The sequence below is a fragment of the Dendropsophus ebraccatus genome, chromosome 5, assembly GCF_027789765.1.
Source record: "Dendropsophus ebraccatus isolate aDenEbr1 chromosome 5, aDenEbr1.pat, whole genome shotgun sequence".
NCBI lineage: Eukaryota > Metazoa > Chordata > Amphibia > Anura > Hylidae > Dendropsophus > Dendropsophus ebraccatus.
In genome coordinates, this window is record NC_091458.1 from 156,402,409 (window position 1) to 156,426,677 (window position 24,269).

The window sequence follows — 24,269 nt, forward strand, 5'->3', positions numbered from 1 at the left end:
TCAACAATGTGCTGGATCAGTAGCACGGCCAACGATGTGCTGGATCAGTAGCGCGGCCAACGATGTGCTGGATCAGTAGCACGGTCAACAATGTGCTGGATCAGTAGCGCGGCCAACGATGTGCTGGATCAGTAGCGCGGCCAACGATGTGCTGGATCAGTAGCGCGGCCAACGATGTGCTGGATCAATAGCGCGGCCAACGATGTGCTGGATCAGTAGCACGGCCAACGATGTGCTGGATCAGTAGCGCGGCCAACGATGTGCTGGATCAGTAGCGCGGCCAACGATGTGCTGGATCAGTAGCGCGGCCAACGATGTGCTGGACCAGTAGCGCGGCCAACGATGTGCTGGATCAGTAGCGTGGCCAACCATGTGCTGGATCAGTAGCGTGGCCAACCATGTGCTGGATCAGTAGCATGGCCAACGATGTGCTGGATCAATAGCGTGGCCAACGATGTACTGGATCAGTAGCGTGGCCAACTATGTGCTGGATCAATAGCTTGGCCAATAAGACGACGTGCTGGATCAGTAGCACGGCCAACGATGTGCTGGATCAGTAGCATGGCCAACGATGTGCTGGATCAGTAGCATGGCCAACGATGTACTGGATCAGTAGCGTGGCCAACGATGTGCTGGATCAGTAGCGTGGCCAACGATGTGCTGAATCAGTAGCTTGGCCAATAAGACGACGTGCTGGATCAGTAGCGTGGCCAACAATGTGCTGGATCAGTAGCATGGCCAACGATGTACTGGATCAGTAGCGTGGCCAACGATGTGCTGGATCAGTAGCGTGGCCAACGATGTGCTGAATCAGTAGCTTGGCCAATAAGACGACGTGCTGGATCAGTAGCGTGGCCAACGATGTACTGGATCATTAGCTTGGCCAATAAGACGACATGTTGGATCAGTAGCGTGGCCAACAATGTGCTGGATCAGTAGCATGGCCAACGATGTACTGGATCAGTAGCGTGGCCAACGATGTGCTGGATCAGTAGCGTGGCCAACGATGTGCTGAATCAGTAGCTTGGCCAATAAGACGACGTGCTGGATCAGTAGCGTGGCCAACGATGTACTGGATCATTAGCTTGGCCAATAAGACGACATGTTGGATCAGTAGCGTGGCCAACGATGTACTGGATCATTAGCTTGGCCAATAAGACGACATGTTGGATCAGTAGTGTGGCCAACGATGTACTGGATCAGTAGCATGGCCAACGATGTACTGGATCAGTAGCGTGGCCAACGATGTGCTGGATCAGTAGCGTGGCCAACGATGTACTGGATCATTAGCTTGGCCAATAAGACGACGTGTTGGTTCAGTAGTGTGGCCACTGAGACAATGTGCTGTGGTCAGTTCTGTTACAGGAGTGTTAGGGTCCTATTACACAGAGTGATTTTTAACGATTAAAGGGGTTATTCAGCACTACATCACTACATCCAGCACTACAGCATCTCCAGCTTGGGCGGGGTTTTGCTGCTTAGTTCCATTGAAGTGAATGGAGTTTAATTGCAAATCGCACCTGAACTGGATACAAGAGTCGTGTTGTCTCTGAAAGAAAGTGGCCATGTTTTTATAGCGCTGGATAACCCCTTTAACGCAAATGAGATTATTGTTAACCTGAAATTGTTTACCATATTACACGATAGTTGTTAGTTACGATCGTTACTATAATTGTTATTGCGATTGTTACTATGATCGTTTACTCCATCTGATCCCAGCAAAACAATGAACAATGTTGCAATTACACTGAACGATTAGTGAACAAATGCGGAACTTGAGCGAGCGAATGTGGAATTACAGCGAAGGATTAGCAATAATTTTAGGTTCAGATCTAAATCCTTGATCAACGACATACAAACGATTTTTCGATCATTGCCTGCAATTACCATGTAATAGGGCCCTTACTTCCCCCATCACATATAATGGAATCTGCTGCCATGCTGACACACACATAAAGTACGGCAATGCAACCTTGATGCAGCTGCGGACAGTAACATGTTTTCCTTCGGGTTCTGTTCAGAGATGGTTATAGGCTGATGGATTGGAAGATCAGTTCTAAATAATAAGGCTGTGTGTGAAAACCTTAAAGGGGTTCTCCAGCGCCACAAAAACTTGGACACTTTCTTTCACAGACAGCACCACTCTTGTCTCCAGTTTAGTTGCAGGTTTTGCAACTTATATCCATTAAAATGAATGGAGCTTAATTGCAAACTGCACCTGGACTGGAGACAAGAGTGGTGCTGTCTCTGGAAAAAAGTGGCCATGTTTTTGTAGTGCTGGATAACCCCTTTAAGGCCTTATCATATGGGACAATCATCTGCCTAGTTAGGCCTATTTGGGCAGATGTCGACCCATGTAATAAAGACAATGATCAGCCGAAGAGCCGATCAGCTGATCGTTGTCTTGTTGAAAAATCATTAGCTGCCAGCTGCACATCGCTATGTGTAACAGTGATGTGTAGCCGATGGCTGATGAACATTTAAAAAGATAATAAACTTAATACTTACCTGTCCATGCTCCCTGATGACCTTTTAGCTTCTGCCCGCTCCTCGCAGTCGCAGCTAGCAATCCTGAGCCTCTAAAGTTCAGTCTCAGCCAGTGATTGGCTAAGCGGCCTGTGACTTCAGATACCACCTTAGATGTGTGGGGAGCGGGCAGAAGCCATAAGGACACCTTGTAGTGTGCACAGGTAAGTATTCTCTTTATAAAGCTCACTAATTATATATATATATATATATATATATATATATATATATATATATATATATATATAATTACCGAGCTGTGTAATAGGCTCTGTAAGCGAGTGCCAATCTAACAGATCTCCACTCAATTACACTAGTCATTGGGCCATGTAGTACAGCTCTTAGGGCTGGGTTCGCACATTATCTTGGTCAGTATTTGTAGCTAAAACCAGAAGTGAAAGTGACACACAGAAAACCTATAATGGGAAGATTTGCACTATTTTTTTCAGTATTTTGAACCAATGCCTGGTTTTGGTGAAAACACTGACCAAAATACTGTGTGTGAACCTGGCAGAAGGCCAATTATACAAGCATATGGTAATATTTCTGTATGGATTCTAAGCACAGATCGGTATTTTATTAGTATTTCTCCAGTATTGTATCGAGATTTGTATAAGTTCTGATGAGCTCATTTCTAGACAGGAAGTTGAACTGGGTTAGGTTCGCACTGTATATTATCATTGTATATTTATTTATTTATTTATTTATTTATTTATTTTTGTCTGCTCATATTCTGCTAAATAAGTCCAGATAGGCGTGTGAATCCAGCCCTAAACAGTACTTCAAAAACAGATGATACTGAAACATATAAATACTGATGTAGTGCAGCAAAACTGACAGCTTCCCCATAGATGGAGAGAAGTAGAAAATGCTGCATTTTAAAAATATACCCGAGCACCATAGATTAACGTCCATATTATATACCACAGAACTATAAATCACAATTTTGTAGAATAATGGTGGATCATCGGGGCTGCGGGGGGCGATCATGCGGCCGGGGGGTGCGGGGGGCGATCCTGCGGCCGGGGGGTGCGGGGGGCGATCGTGCGGCCGGGGGGTGCAGGGGGCGATCATGCGGCCGGGGGCGATCGGGGCTGCAGGGGGGGCGGGCAGGATATACATTACCAGGTCCCCACTCCTGCTTGCTTCGGCGGCTCCCGACACGTTCTGCCCGGCCAATCGGTGCGCTGCCCTGCCGCAGCGCACTGATTGGCCGGGCGGGCCGTGAAGACACCGGGAGCCCCGAAGCAAGCAGGAACGGGGACCCGGTAATGTATAATGTCCGGCGGCTAGGGGGTTAATGGGGAGGGCTGCAGACAAAATCGCAGCAGGGATGTACATCCCTGCTGCGAGTTTCTCTGCTAATGAAAGTATAGGGCCGGGATCTGCAGCGAGTCTCGCTGCAAAAACGCAGCATGGAGACTCGCTGCAGATCCGGCAAGTGGGTTTGAACCCTTAAACAATAATGAAGATCACTAATCTGCAAAGAGCCTGACAGCGTCGTCTTCTCAATTGGGAGATCTGAACCTGGCTTTCAAAAAGGGTTTTGGCGCCTACGTTTGATCCACCATTATTCTACAAAATTGTGATTTCTACACCGGGAACTAGAAAGGACCCTCGGGAGGTGGACGGCAGCAGACCCTGATTTAATACATTGTGCCTGAGCATGTACGACCACAACAGGTGATTGCAAAGATACGAATCCTCTGTCATATTGATCTGCACATGCAGCGCCATTTGTTCTGTTTTCTCTCTCTTTGTGCACAGAACTACACATGATTGTCAGTATTTTTAGAGTTTGTATAGTTTTTCTTTGCATCGCCTCCATTCCAAGTTTTGGGAAGAAATCCTGACCAGAATGCTACACGGGAACTCCTCCTTAATATTCATGCCCCAAATAGTTTTGGTATTTGTGTATTGGGATTACAGCATTGCCTATGTACAAGCATACTGGATGTACTGGTGAGAAGGTGTCTAGTCTGTTCGGGTTGTTGTTGTGTGTCTGTGACTCATTTGTTATTCAGATGAGAGCTAGTTATACCACTAAAGGATAAGGCTACGGCCGCCAGAGACTCCATCCTAAGCGGCATCCACAAAAACCCTTCTGTCATTACTCATGGTGTATTATTTTTATTATTTATGGTGCTTACAGCTATAGATGAAGATGGTCATGTGGCTGCAACTTTGTCTTAATATTATCATGATTGCTTTTATTTGTTACTTTTTGTTTGTTACTATGTGCAGACAAGCTATAAAAGTTTTTTCTTTTTAGTTGGACTGAAGATGCCTATAGACATTGGATGGGAATCGGCCAAACCTATGTCCTATGAGAACAGGGGCATGTTGAAATTCAGGACGTCCAGGCCTTCATTCCCTAGAATCTGCTGCGTTTACACGGAACGATTATCTTTCAAATTTTCTCAATAACGATCGCATTTGAGCGATAATCGTTCCGTGTAAACACAGCAGACGATCAAGCGAGAAATCGTTCATTTTGATCTTTTAACATGTTCTCAAATTGTCGTTCGCTAAAAATTCGCAGATTGCTTCATGTAGACGGTCTTCCTTACGTCACCCTATGTGAAAAATGGGCTTAAGCGATCTTAAAAACGTTCGCAATAACGATTGTTCTTACAAATTTTCTAATGATTTTTCTAACGATTTATTTGTCTAAACGCTGATCGTTATAAAAACCAAATAGTCGCTTCAAAATCGTTATATACGATCAATTGGGCGAATTATCGAGAAGTCCGGTGAAATTAAAATAAAAATTATTTAATAAATAATTAATTAATAAAAAACACAGTTTTTGTCCATAAGTATCCACACTTATAGACCACATCATCTCAAATAAAGAAAATCCTGTTATTTTACAAAAAGTTCAATCGTTCCACAAGGAGGCACAATACACCTGATCTTTTTCCCCCTATATAAAAAGTTCAATCATTCAGAGGGGCTGCACATTCTTAGTAGCTGTCGCTTAATCTGAACAAATGTTAGTATATTCTATAGCATAATGGTTTTTCACGACCACCCATCTCCAACGGATACAATACACGTCCATAGGTATAAACCAAGATTGAGTTTGCATGACCCACTGATCGCAGAGTATGCAGTCCCTATACACAAACATACCTCGGATATATAGTCTCCATATGATTACAGGCGTAGTTCTAAAGACAATTTTTTTACTGATATATTCGCAAAAAAAAAACAAAAAAAAAAAAAAACCTCAATGGTAAGTGTGTGTTCCTTCATGTCCCCCTGTGGTCTGAACAGGTCCCTATAGGTGGCAAGAGAAGGTGCCAGAATTATAGACATGTGGCCCTTCAGGCTTTGTAGATGGACGCCCAACCTTTCTGCAGCGTAGATTTATGCTACTTGCGCCAGGGATGAACGGTCTAAATGAAAAGATCAGTAGGTTTAGGGTATGCTCACAGTTACCGGATCCGCAGCTTATTTTCTGCTGCGGATCCGCAGCAGATCTGCAGCAGATTTCATTTAAATAACTGAACACAGCATCAAATCTGCACCATCAAATCTATTGCGGATCCTGTAGGTGTGAACGCAGGGTACGTTCACACCTACAGGATCCGCAGCAGATTTGATGCTGTGTTCATATATTTAAATGAATTCTGCAGCGGATCCGCAGCAGAAAATCAGCTGCGGATCCGGTAAGTGTGAACGTACCCTTAGAGAGAGTTTTTGGACCTGCAGACATTGCTGTATTACACCAGCGGCGTGGATCCAACTGGGAGTATAGGCTGTAATGAAGCACGTTATTAGATACAGCCGCAGTTTATTCCTATTTTACTGTCATATTTTGCTTTTTAATGTACTGTGTATGAACATAGCCTAATTCCGGAGGAAGCACAGAGTAGTCAGGAAATGCTGTGGTAGATCGGCCATGTGTCAGCTATTTGTCAGTAGTAGTAGTACTGACTTACTAGAAATGTACTGATAGGAGGTGACTAACCACAAGTTCTACTTCAGGCCGAGTGCTTCTCTGTTTTATATCAGTTATAACTGACTGTACAGAACCCTCCAGGATCACAAGCGTTTGGTTTAATGCGTTCGTACCGCTCTGTGTAATAGGTAGTGCACAGCCGATGAGAAAATAATAAATTGTTGAAGAGATCCCTGTTTCCCTATAGAAGGACCACCTTGATATTGAGTATTGATTGATCGATGTTGATCTGCCCATAATCACTTAAATGGTGCGTTTACACAAAACGATTATCGTACAAATTTGCGCGATAACGATCGAATTCGAACGATAATCGTACGTGTAAACGCAAATTCGCAAATCGTTCCGTGTGAACAGTCGTTCGCCGATTTAACCAATGTGTGAGATAGGCTTAAACGATCGCACAACGAATTTTCCGTACGATATATCGTACCGTCTAAACGCTGCTCGTTATGAAAAAAAAACGTTACTCCAACATCGTTAATTGTACGATTGGGCCAATTATCGTTACGTGTAAACGCAGCATAAGGAAACCTAATTTGTAGCAGGAAATAAGAGAATGTGGGGGCTGCCCGGTGATTCCCACCTATAGTTTTATCTGGTGGCTCATTTACATTATAAAGGGGTCTGTGAAGGTAAAGCCTGCCCAGTCCTCCTAATGCTTCAGTGGCAGCCTGACCCGCCAGCCATCATGTTCATCGCACATTCACAGGCTTTTGCTTTCATCACAGATTACAGAGCTGATAACCACCAGCACAACGGACAGTGGCTGAGGACGGCCGAGAAGCATGACCCTTCACGTTCTCCGCACTCTCTACGCAGGTAACGGAAACTTTAGAGTTGTTCTCTAAACTTGATAATTTGTGTTCTTGAGTAACACTCATTCAACAACGCATTTCCAGGACTGCAGGGACTGATTTTTTAAAGGGGTTATTCAGCGCTACAAAAACAGGTCCACTTTCTTCCAGAGACAGCACCACTCTTGTCTCTAGTTTGGGTGGAGGTTATATAACTCAGTTTCATTGAAGTAAATGGAGCTTAATTGCAATCCACACCTCAACTGGAGACAAGAGCGGTGCTGTCTCTCGAAGAAAGTGGCCATGTTTTTGTAGCGTTGAATGATCCCTTTAATTCTGTGTTATAGCCCAGAGCCACATTGATAGTTCTGCTCCCTTTATAGCTGAAATCTCCCAGCATCTATTCATTGCCTACTGAGTGTTTGCATAGTGTTTGCTCTTCTAGTATTGTTCTGGAAAGTTGTACAGCTGTGTCAGTACAGTAGTACTAAGATTTAAAGGGGTTGTCCAGCCTGAGAAAAACGTGTCTGCTTTCTTCCAGAAAAAGCGCCACTCTTATTCTCAGTTTGGGTGCAGGGTTTTGCAGCTCATTTCTGTTTAACAGAATCAGGGTGAATTGTAATACCACACACTACCTGGGAACAGGGATGGTGCTGTTTGTGCAAAGTAACTGTGCTTCCGGCATCATCGTGAATGTTAAAGGGGTACTCCGGACTGGGGTTATTTTCAGTGTATGGGAGGGGGTGGATATAGAAGCTGCTGGTAGTTGTGATATTGCGTAATCTGCGAATGCCCCCTAAGTTATGACCGATCCTGTGGCTAGGTGAGAATGTTAATAATCGGATTACCCCTTAAAATGAGCAGTAGGTCATCCCAGCTCTCTGGTACTGAATTAGTCATGACCTGTGTTGATGGTTAACCACATCACAAACGTATTCTCCAGGTTTCTCAGTTTTGTAAGATGCTGTTATAAGGAAGCAGAGTGGAGGAAGTGGATAAAACAATACAGGGAGCGGCATGCCCTGCGTTTCAGATCAGTATTCAGTATCGGAACGTAGCAGTCGTTTAACCTTACTAGAAAGCCGACGCTCCTCCACTATGTGATGTATGGGCCGTACTCAGGGGCTAATAGCATTGCAGATGGCCGCTCTAAACCCTGGTTAAACAAATGCTAAGTAGGAGTCAGCGGGATGTGTATTGATGTAAATCCTTTCACACCCGCTATTATTGATAGTTAAATCAATATTCTGGCTACCATTGTCACATTTCATTGCACATGAATGTAGTGGGATGCTGGATATAAACACATGTGAATAATAAAAGGATAATGTACGACTGCCCCTACTGCATATGGAGCCCCCAAACTATTGATTATTGATCTTTTATCAGTCACAAGTAGGGGAGTGAAGCTCATTATCATATGCTTCTTCCGCCTCTCTCCAAACATCAGTGGGGGTCTGAACACGCCGAAACCCATCACAACGTTTTGTTAATGTCAAAAACAGGTATATCTTAAAAATGGTTGTCTTATGCTGCGTTTACACGGAACGATTTTCGTTCTAATTTTCGCGATAACAATCGCATTAGAGCGATAATTGTTCAGTGTAAACACAGCGACCGATCAAGCGACGAGCGAGAAATCGTTCATTTTAGTCTTTCAGCATGCTCTCAAATCGTCGTTGGTCGTTCGCTAAAAATTCGCAGATCGCTTCGTGTAAACAGTCTTTCAATAGATTCACCCTATGTGTGAGATGGGCTTAAGGGATCTTAAAAACGATCGCAATAACAATTCGCAATTTTTTGAATGATTTATTCGTCTAAAGTCTGATCGTTGTAAAAACCAAATAGTTGCTTCAAAATCGCTCAACGATCAATTGGGCAAATTATCGCTCCGTGTAAACTTAGCATTAGGGCCCTATTACATGGGACGAGTATCGTGCAAAAAAATCGTTATCATTCGAATTTAAACAATAATCGTTCTGTGTAATTGCAGGCAACGATCGAAAAATCGTTCGTATGTCGTTGACCGTTGATTTAGAGCTAAACCTGAAATTATCGCTAATCGTTCGCTGTAATTCCACATTCGTTCGCTAACGTTCCGCATTTGTTCACTAATCGTTCAGTGTAATTGCTCATTGTCCATTGTTTTGCTGGGATCAGGAGTAAACGATCATAGTAACAATCAGATCTAACGACCATCATTCTGTGTAATATGGTGAACGATTTCAGGTTAACGATAAACAATCTCGTTTGCTATCGTTAGTCGCTAATTATTAAATATCGTTCTGTGTAATAGGACCCTAAATTGTAGTTTTGAAGCAGCTGGAGGGTTGTAGGTTCCCCATCCCTGTATTAGGTGAAACGATTTTTCGTTTTCAGTGATTAACGATAAACAATTGCAAACGAGAACTTTTGGGAACGACCTGAAATCGTTCACCGTAATACAATGGAATGATAGTCGTTAGTTGCGATCACAATTAGGAATGTTCGTACACTCCTGGTCAACAAGCGTTCGTAATTACGAATGAACAATGTGTACATACACCGAACGATTAGTGAACGATTAACAATGTTTTTATGGTCCGTTCAAAAAATGCAATCATTGACATACAAATGAATTTCCTTTAGTCATTTGATCGTTGCTGCATATACTCAGAAGGAGTATCGATTAAATTCAAACGATATAACGATTTTTTCCCACGATAATGTTTCCGTCTGATAGGGCCCTTACTTATACATGCCTCTCAGCTTTCCTACAGAAAAGTGGACACAAACAAAAATGGTAACCAGTCTATTGGTGGTTTCTAAAGGGAATGTGTAATCAGAAAACGAGTTATTGTTTACATTTTTTTTTTGTTAAACAGATTTTTTAAAGAATTTTTGGTGACATTTTTCAAGTTTTCCATTTTTCTATCTATATTATAAAATAATCCTGATATCTTGCAGTTCTCACTCTTACCATTGGTTCCAAAACTAAGCTGAGACTTTCTGTTTTTTCTGTAGTCATAAGAGGAGGCTGCTGTAAAGTGATCTGTACAGCATTGCAGCGTCAGTAGATAGATAGCATTAATACAAGACAATAGCAGCTCCCTGTGGAATGACCGTTTTGAAAGGTCGCAGAACACGCTCAGTAATTTCTCACATTCGTCTCATGGGGACAGAGTCTGTCTATTGTCGTCTATGTCCATGAGGCTTGCTGTAAAGCATGTCACTAAATGCTGTTAAAGGGGTTATTCAGCACTACAAAAACATGGCCACTTTCCCCCTACTGTTGTCTCCAGTTCGTGGGGATTTGAAACTCAGTTCCATTGAAGTAAATGGAGCTTAATTGCAAACCGCACCTGAACTGGAGACAAGAGTAGGGGGAAAAGTGGCCATGTTTTTGTAGTGCTGAATAACCCCTTTTGAAAACAGCCCAGAAAAGATGGCCGCCCCCATAACAATGTACAAATAGTGAAATAAATTAAAGTTAAAGTCAGGAAATAGAAACAAATTAGAATAAAAGAACAAGTTTTAGTATCTGACGCTAATCAGTAAAAGAAATACTATTATTTTTACTTATTTTTAAATTTCCCCCTTGTGTGAAGTTTATCAGTTACTCTATGATTTTATGATCAATGGTTTTATTTTTTTTCTTCTTTATTTTTCAGGCTCCATAAAACAAAATCTGACATCACTGACATGGTCCGATCAGCTGACGTGATTTCTACTAACAAGGTGGAGATGCTGCCCTTCCCCAAATTCGGTCTGCGGGATAATTTAATAAAGTCTGAACTCCTGAAGAAAGAACCGACCTACACGTACATTCAAGACTTTAGGTACAGTAAAATGATAAATGATAAATGAGTATTGATATGACTGTGCTGTATAGTGTGTGCAGATGATAGCACAAGGTGTTACATGTATGTAATCTAATGACTAAGATTTGGATTCAGAGGCTAATCGGAGTATCTGTGGTCAGAGAAAGCTGTGCTGGCCTAGAGTCCCAAAGACCCGCAAGGCCAAATTTTGTATTGAAATTCAAATAGGAAAGTTTAATCTCCAAAAATAAATATTTCTTGATTATTAATGGTTCCCCTCACGAGTATTATGGACAGTGCAAAATGATCTGTTCTTCAAATCATGTTTTATGGTAATCATATTTTTTTTTAAGAATCCTTTTAAAGAACCCAAGACTTCCATTACTTTTACCTTTCCTTCCAGTCTGACACAGTGCTCTCTGCTGCCACCTCTGTCCATGTCAGGAACTGTGCAGAGCAGCAGCAAATCCCCATAAAAAACCTCTCCTGCTCTGGACAGTTCCTGACATGGACAGAGGTGGCAGCAGAGAGCACTGTGTCAGACTGGAAAGAATACATAACTTCCTGCAGGACATACAGCAGCTGATAAGTACTGTATGACTGGAAATTTTTAAACAGTAGTAATTTACAAATCTGTATAACTTTCTGACACCAATTTTTATCTGGGATACCCCTTTAAAACTAAGCTGAAAGTTCTCTTCTGTACAGATTATTTCCCAGCAGCGCCCTTCTTATCAACACAGTAGTAAAGTGACATGTGACACCACTATATAGATAAGAGAGGTACACACAGCGGCTGTTTCTCATGATTACCCCCCCCCCCCCCCATCCTCTCCTGTGGGATGAGCCGGCAGAGCATGCTCACAAATATGTCTCATACAAAGAATAGGGTCTGGAGATTTTCATTGTGTCTGTCAGTTAGGTTTGTCGTAAAGCATGTCACTAAATGCTGTTAAAAACAGCTTAGGCAAGATGGCCGTCCCATAATATCTCTGGCCTGGGACCTATTATAGAGTCCCACGGCTTTAGGTACCACCTCTATGCCGATCTAGCTCTCTGGTCCGGATGTCACCTCTTTTGCTATCTGCCATTTCTTCCTTCTTCTCTTCCCGCTTTCTAAAACTCAACATGGACAAAACAGAACTTATTATCTTCCCCCATCTCGCTCCACGCTGCTGCCTAATCTGTCAATCACTATCAATGGCTGCTCTCTGTCCCCTATCCCCCAAGTCCGCTGCCTTGGGGTTACCTCTGACTCTGCCCTGTCTTTTAAACCCCATATTCAGGCCCTGGCCACCTCCTGTCGCCTTTACCTCAAAAATATTTCCAGAATCTGCTCTTTTCTCACCCCTGACTCTACCAAACTGCTGGTACATGCTCTCATCATCACCCGCTTGGACTCCTGTAACGTCCTCCCCTCTGGCCCATGCTCTCCTCCAGTCTATCCTTAACTCTGCTGCCAGACTAATCTACCTTTCCCCTCGCTTTGCCTCTGCCTCTCCCCTCTGCCAATTCCTCCCCTGGCTCCTCCCCCCCCCATTGCCCAACGTATTCACTTTAAATTATTGACCATGACGTACAAGACCGTCCACAACCTGTCCCCTCCGTACATCTCTGACCTGATATCCCGCTACCGTCCCTCACGCAACCTCCGATCCTCTAGTGACCTCCGTCTCCGCTCCCCCCTTGTTCGTACCTCGCACAACCGCCTCCAAGACTTTGCCCGAGCTTCCCCATACTCCGGCTCTCACTACCCCGACACATCCGGCTCTCACTACCCCGACACATCCGGCTCTCACTACCCCGACACATCCGGCTCTCACTACCCCGACACATCCGACTCTCACTACTCCGACACATCCGGCTCTCACTACCTCGACACATCCGGCTCTCACTACCCCGACACATCCGGCTCTCACTACCCCGACACATCCGGCTCTCACTACCCCGACACATCCGGCTCTCACTACCCCGACACATCCGGCTCTCACTACCCCGACACATCCGGCTCTCACTACCCCGACACATCCGGCTCTCACTACCCCGACACATCCGGCTCTCACTACCCCGAAACATCCGGCTCTCACTACTCCGACACATCCGTCTCTCACTACTCCGAAACATCCGTCTCTCACTACCCCGACACATCCGTCTCTCACTACCCCGACACATCCGTCTCTCACTACCCCGAAACATCCGGCTCTCACTACCCCGACACATCCGTCTCTCACTACCCCTACACATCCGGCTCTCACTACTCCGACACATCCGGCTCTCACTACCCCGACACATCTGGCTCTCACTACCCCGAAACATCCGTCTCTCACTATCCCGACACATCCGGCTCTCACTACCCCGACACATCCGGCTCTCACTACTCCGACACATCCGTCTCTCACTACTCCGACACATCCGGCTCTCACTATCCCGACACATCCGGCTCTCACTTCCCCGACACATCCGGCTCTCACTACCCCGACACATCCGGCTCTCACTACTCCGACACATCCGGCTCTCACTACTCCGACACATCCGGCTTTCACCCACCATCAAGTCCTTCAAAAGTAACCTGAAAACCCATCTCTTCAAACTAGGCTACAACCTTCACTACAATCACACTTGACTGGCTGCAAGTGTGCAACTGCAACAGTTTTTCTCCCAGTACCTTATAGATTGTAAAGGCTCATGCACACTGAGCAAAAGGCGAGGAATTGAAGAGGAATCCGCTCTTAAATTCTTCTTGAAATTCCTCCCGTAAAATCATGAACAAGGCAATGTCTCATTGTGTTCAATGAGATTTCCGCTCTGTTGTTCACACTGCAGAATTTCCAAGCAGAATTCTCTGCCGCAGATCTGCTTTCCGCCCAAAGAAGTAACATGTCACTTCTTTTGGCAGAATCTGCTAGAGGAATCTTATAGAAGTCAATGGGGCTTGAATTCTGCTGAATATTCTGCTTGCATTCCGCTTGAATTCCACTCAAATTCAGCTCAAATGCAGCTCCTATTCTGCTCGGAGCAGAATAGAAGAGGAATTTCAAGCAGAAATCTTCAAGCAGAAATTCCTCGCCCTTTGCTCAGTGTGCATGACCCCTAAGCCCTCGTGGGCAGGTTCTTCTTCCCCCATGTATCAGTCTGCCATTTGCCTTCATGTAATGTGTTTTTGATCTTGTAATCTTCCTATTTGTTACCCCTAACGCTTGTATAGCGCTCTGGAATTAAGGGCGCTATATATAAATAAATAAAAATAATATAAATAAAAAAAAACTGCAAAGATGCAACCAGAAGATATAAACATATTAGAAACAGATTATCTTTAAACTTTTTTTTTTTTTTTTTTTTAATCCTCAGGTTTTTTGTTGGAACATACAATGTCAATGGACAGTCCCCAAAAGAGAACTTAAAACCGTGGCTCAGTGTGTCTCCTGAGCCGCCTGATGTGTATTGTATTGGGTATGTAACATTTATCTGTTTAAATAGTTAGAAAGTTTTGAAATTAAATTGCCTTTTATATACAATATACCGAACTTTGCATAAGACTGACCGATGTTGACGATATGGGATAGACAAAGGTGTATAACTTTTTCATGTGGTGCTAGATTTAAAGAAAAAAAAGTCAGCGCGGCACTACCCCTTTAATTTTTGTTAACGTAGCCACATGAGAGCTTTATTTATGGGGGGTACGTCTAAGGCATGGGAATTTTTTATTTATTTTGTTGGTTCCGCTATGGGAACATGCAGTCATAAGCATCCACAACCCGCCCCCCCCCCCCTCCTTTGTATGTTCCCTGTCTGTAATCTCTACATTCTAGTCTGACTGTAATTCTTTGGTGATATGAAAATGAAACTTCCTTTTCTACTCAGATTTCAAGAACTTGACTTAAGCAAGGAAGCATTTTTCTTCAATGATACACCCAAGGAAGAAGAATGGTTTAAAGCGGTCTCTGAGGGGCTCCACCCAGGAGCTAAATATGCAAAGGTATGAGAAATATTCTACATTTAAAGGGTCTAAAACTATGAGAAATTACTCTTCTTTTTTTTTTTTTTTTTTTTTTTTTACTTTTTTTTAAAGCATTATTAGACCTACGTCACATGTTAACCCCTTCATGTCCACAATACTTATATATGTTACTCTTGCACATGCATGTGCCAGGAGTTAAATGCTGAGTGTTTGCATACAGCCACGCACCCAAACGTGGACATTTTTCTAATGTTCGCTGCTCAATAGTTATCTGGGCTTAGAAGAACATGACCGCTTTCCTTCAGAAATAGCAGCACTCTTGTCCTCAGTTTGGGTGAGGATTTTGCAGCTAACTTCCATTGAAGTGAATTGTAACCTGAGGACAAGGGTGGTGCAGTTTTTGTAAAAAAGTAGCTGTGCTTTTTGTAATGCCTGGAAGACCCCTTTAATCTGGTGTAGGCAACCTTCATAATGTAGAGACCTCCTGTAAGGGCCTTTTCACACTATGGAATTGGTAACATGTCAATTCTCTGAGCTGAGAGGCGCAGAGAGTGGAGGCGCGCAAGCCCTCCCATTCAAAAACATAGAAGGCAGGATTTCGGCGCCAATTCCGTAGTGTGAACGGGCCCTAATAAGCACAAGGGCCCAAATTTATCTGCCTGAATAAAAAAAGAAACCAGTGACAGCACAGCTTTCATTTTACCCGTGCTCATTACAATATGGAAGCTGAGCTGTGATTGGTTGCAATGGGAAGATTATTCCAGGTTTTTATTTCAGGCTAAGTTCATACATACTATTTTGTTCAGTATTTTTAAAGAAGCAGGGAGCCCTCAATCTGAAGATGTTCGGGTCCCAGAGTTAGGGTACTATTACACGGAACGATAATTGGCCGAATCTGCCCTATCTGGCCGATTATCGCTCTGTGTAATAAACACAACGATCAGCCGATGACAACGATCATTGGCTGATCGTTGATATAGGTTTGGACCTATAATTGTCGGACGCCGACCGTGCATCGCTACGTGTAATAGTGGTGCGTGGCTGACAATATGCAAAGTGCATACATTACCTATCCATGCTGCAGGGCTCCTCTTGCGCTCTGCTTCTCCCCCGGTCCCGCTCGCTCTAGCTTCAAAGCAGCTTGTCTGAGCTGACAGGCTGCTCAGCCAATCACAGGCCGGGACCGCCGCGGCCAGTGATTGGCTGAGCGGCTTGTCAGCAGACACAGGCTGCTCTGAAATTGGAGCGCATGGGACCCGGGGAGAAGCAGAACGCAAGAGGAGCCCTGCAGCATGGATAGGTAATGTATACAGTTTAAACAAGTGCTGCACGAACATCGGTAATGAAGTCCATGTAGCCGATTATCAGGCCGTGTAAGGATGCATTTACACAGAAAGATTATCTGACAGATTATCTGCCAAAGATTTGAAGCCAAAGCCAGGAATGGATTTGAAAAGACGAGAAATCTCCTTTATGACCTGATCTCTGTTTATAGACTGTTTCTGGCTTTGGCTTCAAATGTTTGGCAGATAATCTGTCAGATAATCTTTCTGTGTAAATGAACCCTAATAGGCCCAGTAATAGGCTTACAGTTATCAGGCCCCCATCAGGCCGTGCAATAGTACTCTTAGGACCCATATCTAGGGGTGCACGTATGGCATATACTGTGGATTTGGCATAAGTGCCCCAGTGGGGTATTTCCCATTTTAGCACCATTGTCTTTTATGGGATGGATAATGTGAAAATGTCCCTCCCTAGCAGTGTATACCAACCGCTCTTCATTGTTTCTGTAGATTAAGTTGATCCGACTTGTTGGGATAATGCTGCTGCTGTATGTTAAGAAGGATTTGGCAAGTTACGTCTCGGAGGTGGAAGCAGAGACTGTGGGCACAGGAATCATGGGCAGGATGGTAAGTTTAGAGTGAATGGAAAGTTGAGAAACACGTAATGGTATCTCCGCAGTATTTTTGCATATTTGATTTCCCAGGGGGCAATGCCTGGATACACTGACGTTGAGAAACATGTGATGGTGTCCATGCCGTGTTTTGGTTGGTCTCCCTGAGGTCAACCAGCGTTCTTTTGCATCATCAGAGCTAGGACCTGTCACATTGGTAGATGTTGTCCGCAGTGGGAACCCCCTTTTAAGGTTGTTTAATACGTTGCTGCCTATGGTGAGATTAACAATTCATTCCATACTTGTTATTATCTATTCAGTCTCCATTCCTCAGTGCTCAGCTGCTGCTTTCTGCTAAAAAAAAAAAAAAAAAATCCATGAACCTTATTCTCTGTCTCTCCCTTCTCCCGTCTAAGAAAACAAGTCCCTGGCAGGCTTTATCTGCAACATTGTAGCTTTTTTGTAATGCTGGGAGGGTTAATCTGTGGTCAAGTTACTGATGAACTCACTGAGATTAATCCTCCCAACATTATAAAGTTGCAAATAAAGCCAGTCAGAGACTTGTTTACATCAGCCATCTCAGAAGGGAGGGGGAGGATAGGGAGACAGAGAGAAAGGCTCATATACGGATTTTTGTGTTTTCAGCAGAAAGCAGCTGCTCAGAACTAGGGGAAGGAGACTGAATAGATAATAACAAGTGTGGAAGGAATTGTTAGTCTCACCATGGGCAGCAACATATCAAAAGTTATGTTTGAGTGGAATCCCCCTTTCGTGTCAGTTCCAATAATATTAACAGGTTTGTCAATCTATTCATTTGCCTTGATTTAGTGCATGTTCTAAGTGGCTTGTTTGCTTCCACTCTTTGCAGGGTAACAAAGGCGGTGTGGCGATCCGTTTCCGATTCCATAACACTCACATTTGCGTTGTTAACTCTCATCTGGCTGCTCACGTTGATGAATTTGAGAGAAGGAACCAGGATTTCAGAGACATCTGCTCCAGAATGCAGTTTCCCCAGGTGGACCCGACTCTTCCCCCACTGACCATTCACAAGCATGAGTACGTGTCCTGGTCACAACACAGGGAGTTGTTAAAATGTAGTTTTAGTTATGTAGATCACCAGTTCGGCTTTTCAAAGTTGAGAACTGATGGCAGCAAGTTTTATTTTGGCATCTTCAATGAGGCATTTATCACTGTTGGCACTAAACTGCTGCCATAAGACCTGCCATACTAAGGCTATGTTCACACGTGTGACAGATGAGATCATCCCATGCGGTACTGCAGTACCGGCCCAATGATCTCCAGCGCCACTGAGTTTTGATGCGGGTGCATCAGTGTGCGCCCGCATTAGAACTCCCTACTGCAGACTATGGAGCCGCTTGCTCCAGAGTGTGCACTGACAAGGTTTTCTGCGGCCGCTATTCATTGAATAGCGGCCGCAGAAAACTGACATGTCAGTTTCTTGCGGCGCCCCTAGGGATCCCGGCCGGAGTATATACTATGTGTATACACTCTGGCCGGGATTACCTCAGCCTGAAGCACTACATAAGCTCCGTACTAATCATGGCCGTTGCAACAATGACCGTGATTACTGCGGAACTTGTGTGAACATGGCCTATTTCAGTGGAGCTACATTTTTAGGGACAGAGAGAGCCTCAGCTTTGCCTTATACTTGTAAAGTGAAGAAGTTCCATTGCAGATCTGACCCCATACATATATTTTACAGTGTTATATTATGGCTCGGAGATCTTAACTACAGACTAAAGGACATCGAGGCAGAGACGGTAAAGAAGCTAATTGAAACGAAGGACTACAGAACACTCTACACGTTTGATCAGGTATGAATTGCAGGATGACCTTTTTAGTTGTTTGTACAATCTCTTTACAATTTACAACTTTTCGGATGTTTGGAAGTGTTCTCTCACTTTTGGCTCATTTGCTTTGTCTAATAAATACACAGAGAAAATAATATTATTTCCCAACTAATCAGGAACCGTCTTCATTATACAAGACTCCCCCAGTATGTGAGAATTTTTAAAGCAAATGAACCATCTAGTACATTGCTGCTCTTTATTTATTCTTTGGTCTTAATCGATCTGCACTGGCGCGGGGATGCTGGCAGTGTGTTTTTTATTTTTTTTAAATGCTGCCCAGTTCCCACCCTCCAGCAGTAAAAAAAAATATATATATCTTTTTGCAATTAGTTTTTTGCAAACAAATGATGAAAAACTTGATGAAAAAAAGAATGCAATTGTGTGCATCCATTTTTCCATTGACTTCCATTATAAAAAAAAAAAAGGTTCAAAACGGATCAGTTTTTTTTTTTTTAACGGACACAAAAATGAGGTCGACCACGTTTTTTTGTGTATGCTAAAAAAAAACGGATCAGTTTTTTTTTTATATAATGGAAGTCAATGGAAAAACAGATGTACACACTTGCATCCTTTTGTTTCATCCGTTTTTTGCAACAAACTGATGGAAAAAAATGGATTGCGAAGACCTAGGGTGAACCCAGCCTATGTGTTTGCAATCAGTTTTTCATCCGTTTTAGGCAGAAAAACGGATGAAAAAAACGGATGCATATGTTTGTGCATCCATTTTAATCCGCTTTCCAATTGAATTCAATTATTAAAAAAACAGATCAAAACGGATCTGTTTTTTTTAACGGACACAAAAATGAGGTTGACTGTTTTTGTGTAGGTTAAAAAAAAAAACGGATCCGTTTTGATCTGTTTATTTTATAATGGAATTCAATGGACAAACGGATCAAAACGTGCATCCGTTTTTTTCCGTCCTTTTTTTCTGCAAAAAAATGGATTGCAAAAACGTAGTGTGAACCCAGCCTAATTATTCTCACTCAATAAAGAAAAGTTCACATTTTATTTATAATGTAGGGTAAATGTAATAAAAACAGATCCTAGAAAACATGACGGAAAAGCTTTTTTGTTATATTTTTCTATTTTGTTATTTTTAGAAATTTGTTTGTAGCGTTTCCAAGGTTAAGAAATACTGTAGTGAAACCTATATATACCTTATTATCTCCTATGTAGCTGAAACAGCAGATCAAGGAGAAGACCGTTTTTGACAGTTTTTCTGAGGGTGAAATACAGTTTCAACCTACCTACAAGTATGACACCGGTTCTGATGAATGGGATACAAGGTAAGGTGTGGAAAAGTGGCCGAAGAATAATTAAATAACAGTGATATGAGTTACTTTGTTTTTTTACAGCCTGGAAGCACAGCTGCTTATAAGAAAGGTCCCATGTGTCTCCTTGCCCTAACAGTGTCAGCAGTTTGGAACATGAATTGCAGCTGACATATTCCCTTTAAGAACAAATAGAAACACTCATAGAAACACTGCATTGATTTGTACGGATTTATAATGTTGTATGATGCATTTTTTTCTGCTTTGTGCTGTTTGTATTGTTGAAACTGTAGTATAGCAGGCAGAGCTGTGAGTAATAAAGAAATGACACACACACACACACACACACACACACACACTACTAGGATGTGAGGGGCCTTGGTCTAGCCTCTCTGATCAGGGAGTTTGGCCTCTCTTAAGAGAAGTTGGGTTCAGAGCTAGACTCTCTATTGAGAGTTATTTTTCTGACTATCACCTGCCTGACCATGCTTAAAAAAATAAATGTGTATACAGTGTGTATGTATGTATGTATGTGGTTAGGAGGTCATAGCATACGCTATACCATCCCTTATTGTAAGAAAACTGCTTAAAGGGGCAGTGCGGCGGTAAACAATTATTCACAGAATAACACACATTACAAAGTTATACAACTTTGTAATGTATGTTATGTCTGTGAATGGCCCCCTTCCCCGTGTCCCACCACCCCCACCCGTGTACCCGGAAGTGTGGTGCGCTATACATACCTGTCACGTGCCGACTCGTCTCCGATCTTCAGTCAGCGATGCCGTCTTCGGACGGCCGGGCCGAATCCCTCCGTCCGTCCTGAGTGCCGGCCGCCCTCTTCAGCGTCATCAGATGCTCAGCCGCGATTGGCTGAGCACAGTTTGGCGGCCGGCACTCAGGACGGAGGGATTCGGCCGAAGACGACATTGCTGACTGAAGATCGGAGACGAGTCGGCACGTGACAGGTATGTATAGCGCACCACACTTCCGGGTACACGGGTGGGGGTGGTGGGACACGGGGAAGGGGGCCATTCACAGACATAACATACATTACAAAGTTGTATAACTTTGTAATGTGTGTTATTCTGTGAATAATTGTTTACCGCCGCACTATCCCTTTAAGGCTATGTTCACACACAGTAATACAGCTGTATTCAGCAGCAAACTACGGCCACTGTATTACATGTTTCTATGGCTGATGCTGCCACATCAGCCGCAGGAACTTTATATTTTTCCCATTTGGATTGCAGCTTTGGGTGTGCCCGCAATCCAATTAAACATTGAACACAATGTAAGGTACAGCCGGCAGCTTTGTGTGCACAACTATTTTCTACGGCCGCTGTTGGCCGAACTGCGGCCATAGAAAATAGACATGCTCATTATTTTCTACAACAGCAGTTCTTCAACGGCCGTAGTGTATGCTGTGTGTATTGTGTGTGTATATACACTGAGGCCATTTTTGCATTGAAATCAATGCAAACATAATAATCTCTTTACCAACATTTTTTTTTTGTTTTGTTTTGTTTTTTTAACGAAAAGAACAGCCAATGTTATTGAAATTAATACAATGTGTGAACATAGCCTTACAGTGATGTGTCTAGTTGACCATATAAATTACAAAGGTTCAGCGCTAAAATGAAATGGACAAGTCTGAAAAACTGGTGAGCCAGCAAGATGGCTGCGGTGATGCTGGTGATGCTGGTGATCAGGTCTTAGTGTCAGGGACCATGTTCAGGATTTCCATCTGCCGTAAGAGTAATCCACAGATGCCTGAGACTTCCTTCCCGTACCTATAGTCTTTCTTGATTTAATATAATTTAAGTTTTAGTTTTTTCCTGTCTGTTTTTTTAATTTTTTAGTTTCAGGCTGTATTTAAATGATACCAATGTGGTTCAATTTTTTTTTCTCTCTCTATAGTGAAAAATGCCGCGCACCGGCCTGGTGTGATCGCATTCTCTGGAAAGGCAAACATGTCACTCAGCTGGATTATCAAAGTGTCATGTGTCTGAAAACAAGTGACCATAAACCAGTCAGCTCTCTTTTTAAAATTGGGGTAAGGATTCCTTATTTAGTAGTTGCTTGTCTTTAAAAACAATAACCTGTCATAGCCCCGTGCACCATGGTGATTTTTGTATTGACTCACTTAGGCATCTGATTCTATTGCTTACTCTCCGTACTTCCCATCCTGTCCATTGTTTTTTTTCTGTCTTATTATATAATTATTTTTTTATAAAATATATTATTTTTATAAAAAAAAAAACCCTTGTCATTAAAAATAACTTTTGACATATCAGGCAGAACTGTGATCAGGAGATATAGCTGAGGAGATAGCACGGCGGCAGTAGCACCGTTCACTTCACGGCCGACCACTTAGGGTACAAACACACACACCGTATACGCTGCGTATTTACTGCTGCGATACGCAGCAGATACGCAGCAGATTAGATCTATATAACTGAACACAGCATCAAATCTGCACCATCAAATCTGCTGCGTATCTGCTGCATATACGATGTGTGTGTTTGTACCCTTATTCTAAATTAGCCAATTCGAAGCTCCAGCTGGGGACTGGATGGCATGGCAGCTGCTCTCTCTATATTTCCTGATCAGTAAGACCCACTGTGATCAATAACTTGCCTGATGACATGTCAAATTTATTTTTTAATGACTGTGACCATTGACTATAATTCCACTTAGCTGTAGCAATCAGTGGAAATCACAACGGACAGACTTCCACAGATGCTATGAATACCTAAACCATGGGAGTCCTATCATGCCTGCTGTGCAGGACAAGCTCACCAGTAGCCTCATTTCTTTTTTATTTTTTCACAATCCAGTCCTGGGCAAAAGACAATGCTCTTTGTGTAATGTCACTGTGTGGTTACAGAGGTTTTGGTGCTGTGTGAAAGGAGAGCTGACCATATAATGCAAGCACCCCCAGGATTCTCTGCTACTAAATGTGGATGTGCAGCAGCTGTATGCATGCACAGTGAAGGGGGACACCTAGTGGCCATATGTGTAACGTTGTTTTAAAAGTAGAAAACTTTAGAATAACTGTTCTTGATCACAATCCCAGTTGACTTCTTTAAAAAAAAAAAAAAGAAAAGAAAATGCCTCTTTAAGTGATGTAGTGTCTGTAATCCTTTCTGTTTGTGTTATTTTCGTTTTTGGTTTTTCTTTTTAACAAAATGTAGAAATTTGATATTTGCAGAAGGTCAATATACTCACTGCCTATATTCTGCACAGGTGAAAGTAGTTAACGAAGAACTGTATAGGAAAACGTTTGAAGAAATTGTCCGTTCTTTGGACAAGATGGAAAATGACTGTATACCTTCAGCGACACTTTCTCAGCGAGAGGTATAGTTGTTAGTAACATTACGCTTTGGTTTGTTAAAGTGTGACCTCCTCTAAAGGACTTTATCTTACCATGGTTTGTCTTACGTTTTTTTCTGGATTTCTCCTTGATTTTCTACCCTCAACGTGTTACTGCATTAGGGTATCGCAATTCTTGCCGAATTTAGATTCCGCGTCAAAATGCACACAGAATATACTTGAAATTCCGCCTTTAAAATATGAATATTTCTATTTTCTTTTTGCATAACGGGCGCACAGATTCCTTAGTGTGAACCCACCCTTAGGGCCCTATTCCACCGGACGATTATCGTTCAGATTATTGTTAAATCATTCGACTCTAAACGATAATCGTTCGGTTGAACTGCAGTTAACGATTAACGACCAAACGAGAAATTGTTAATCGCTTTATAAGACCTGGACCTATTTTTATTGTTGCTCATTCGCAAATCGTTCGCATTGAATAAGACATCGTTCGCAGTAGATACGAACGCAATAGTGAAGAAATAGCGAAGAAAAAACGATCGCAAATACGATCATAAGTAACGATTATCGTTCCATGGAAATGAGTGAACGTTTTCAGGTCTTTTGAGATTGTTAATCGTTAACGATTATGCGACCGATAATCGTCCGGTGGAATAGGGCCCTTACTCTGCCAGAGCTGAATAGACAAGCAATTTCAAGCAGAAAACTTTCCTCTTCAATTCCTCGCCTATTCCTCAGTGTGCACATACCCTTACAGATCACTGAATTTGAATGTGGTTTTAAAAACCTCTTCCATGTGTGCAAAATAATTGTGTGACGCTACAGGACCTACAGCGGAATATTTTT

The 24,269-nt window shown here is 42.8% G+C and overlaps 1 protein-coding gene across 4 annotated transcripts in view; it reads left to right on the top strand.

Annotated features, from left to right (window-relative positions):
* The window catches only part of INPP5B (inositol polyphosphate-5-phosphatase B), a 66,933-nt gene that overhangs the window by 28,882 nt on the left and 13,782 nt on the right, over positions 1–24,269 (top strand). For all 4 annotated transcript variants that reach the window (XM_069971699.1, XM_069971700.1, XM_069971701.1 and 1 more), the window contains 10 exons: positions 7,225–7,315; positions 10,941–11,108; positions 14,439–14,540; positions 14,952–15,066; positions 16,842–16,958; positions 17,811–17,998; positions 18,666–18,777; positions 19,990–20,099; positions 22,005–22,140; positions 23,334–23,444. In XM_069971699.1, the coding sequence (XP_069827800.1) occupies positions 7,225–7,315; positions 10,941–11,108; positions 14,439–14,540; positions 14,952–15,066; positions 16,842–16,958; positions 17,811–17,998; positions 18,666–18,777; positions 19,990–20,099; positions 22,005–22,140; positions 23,334–23,444 (1,250 nt within the window). The remainder of the gene's footprint in view (positions 1–7,224; positions 7,316–10,940; positions 11,109–14,438; positions 14,541–14,951; positions 15,067–16,841; positions 16,959–17,810; positions 17,999–18,665; positions 18,778–19,989; positions 20,100–22,004; positions 22,141–23,333; positions 23,445–24,269) is intronic.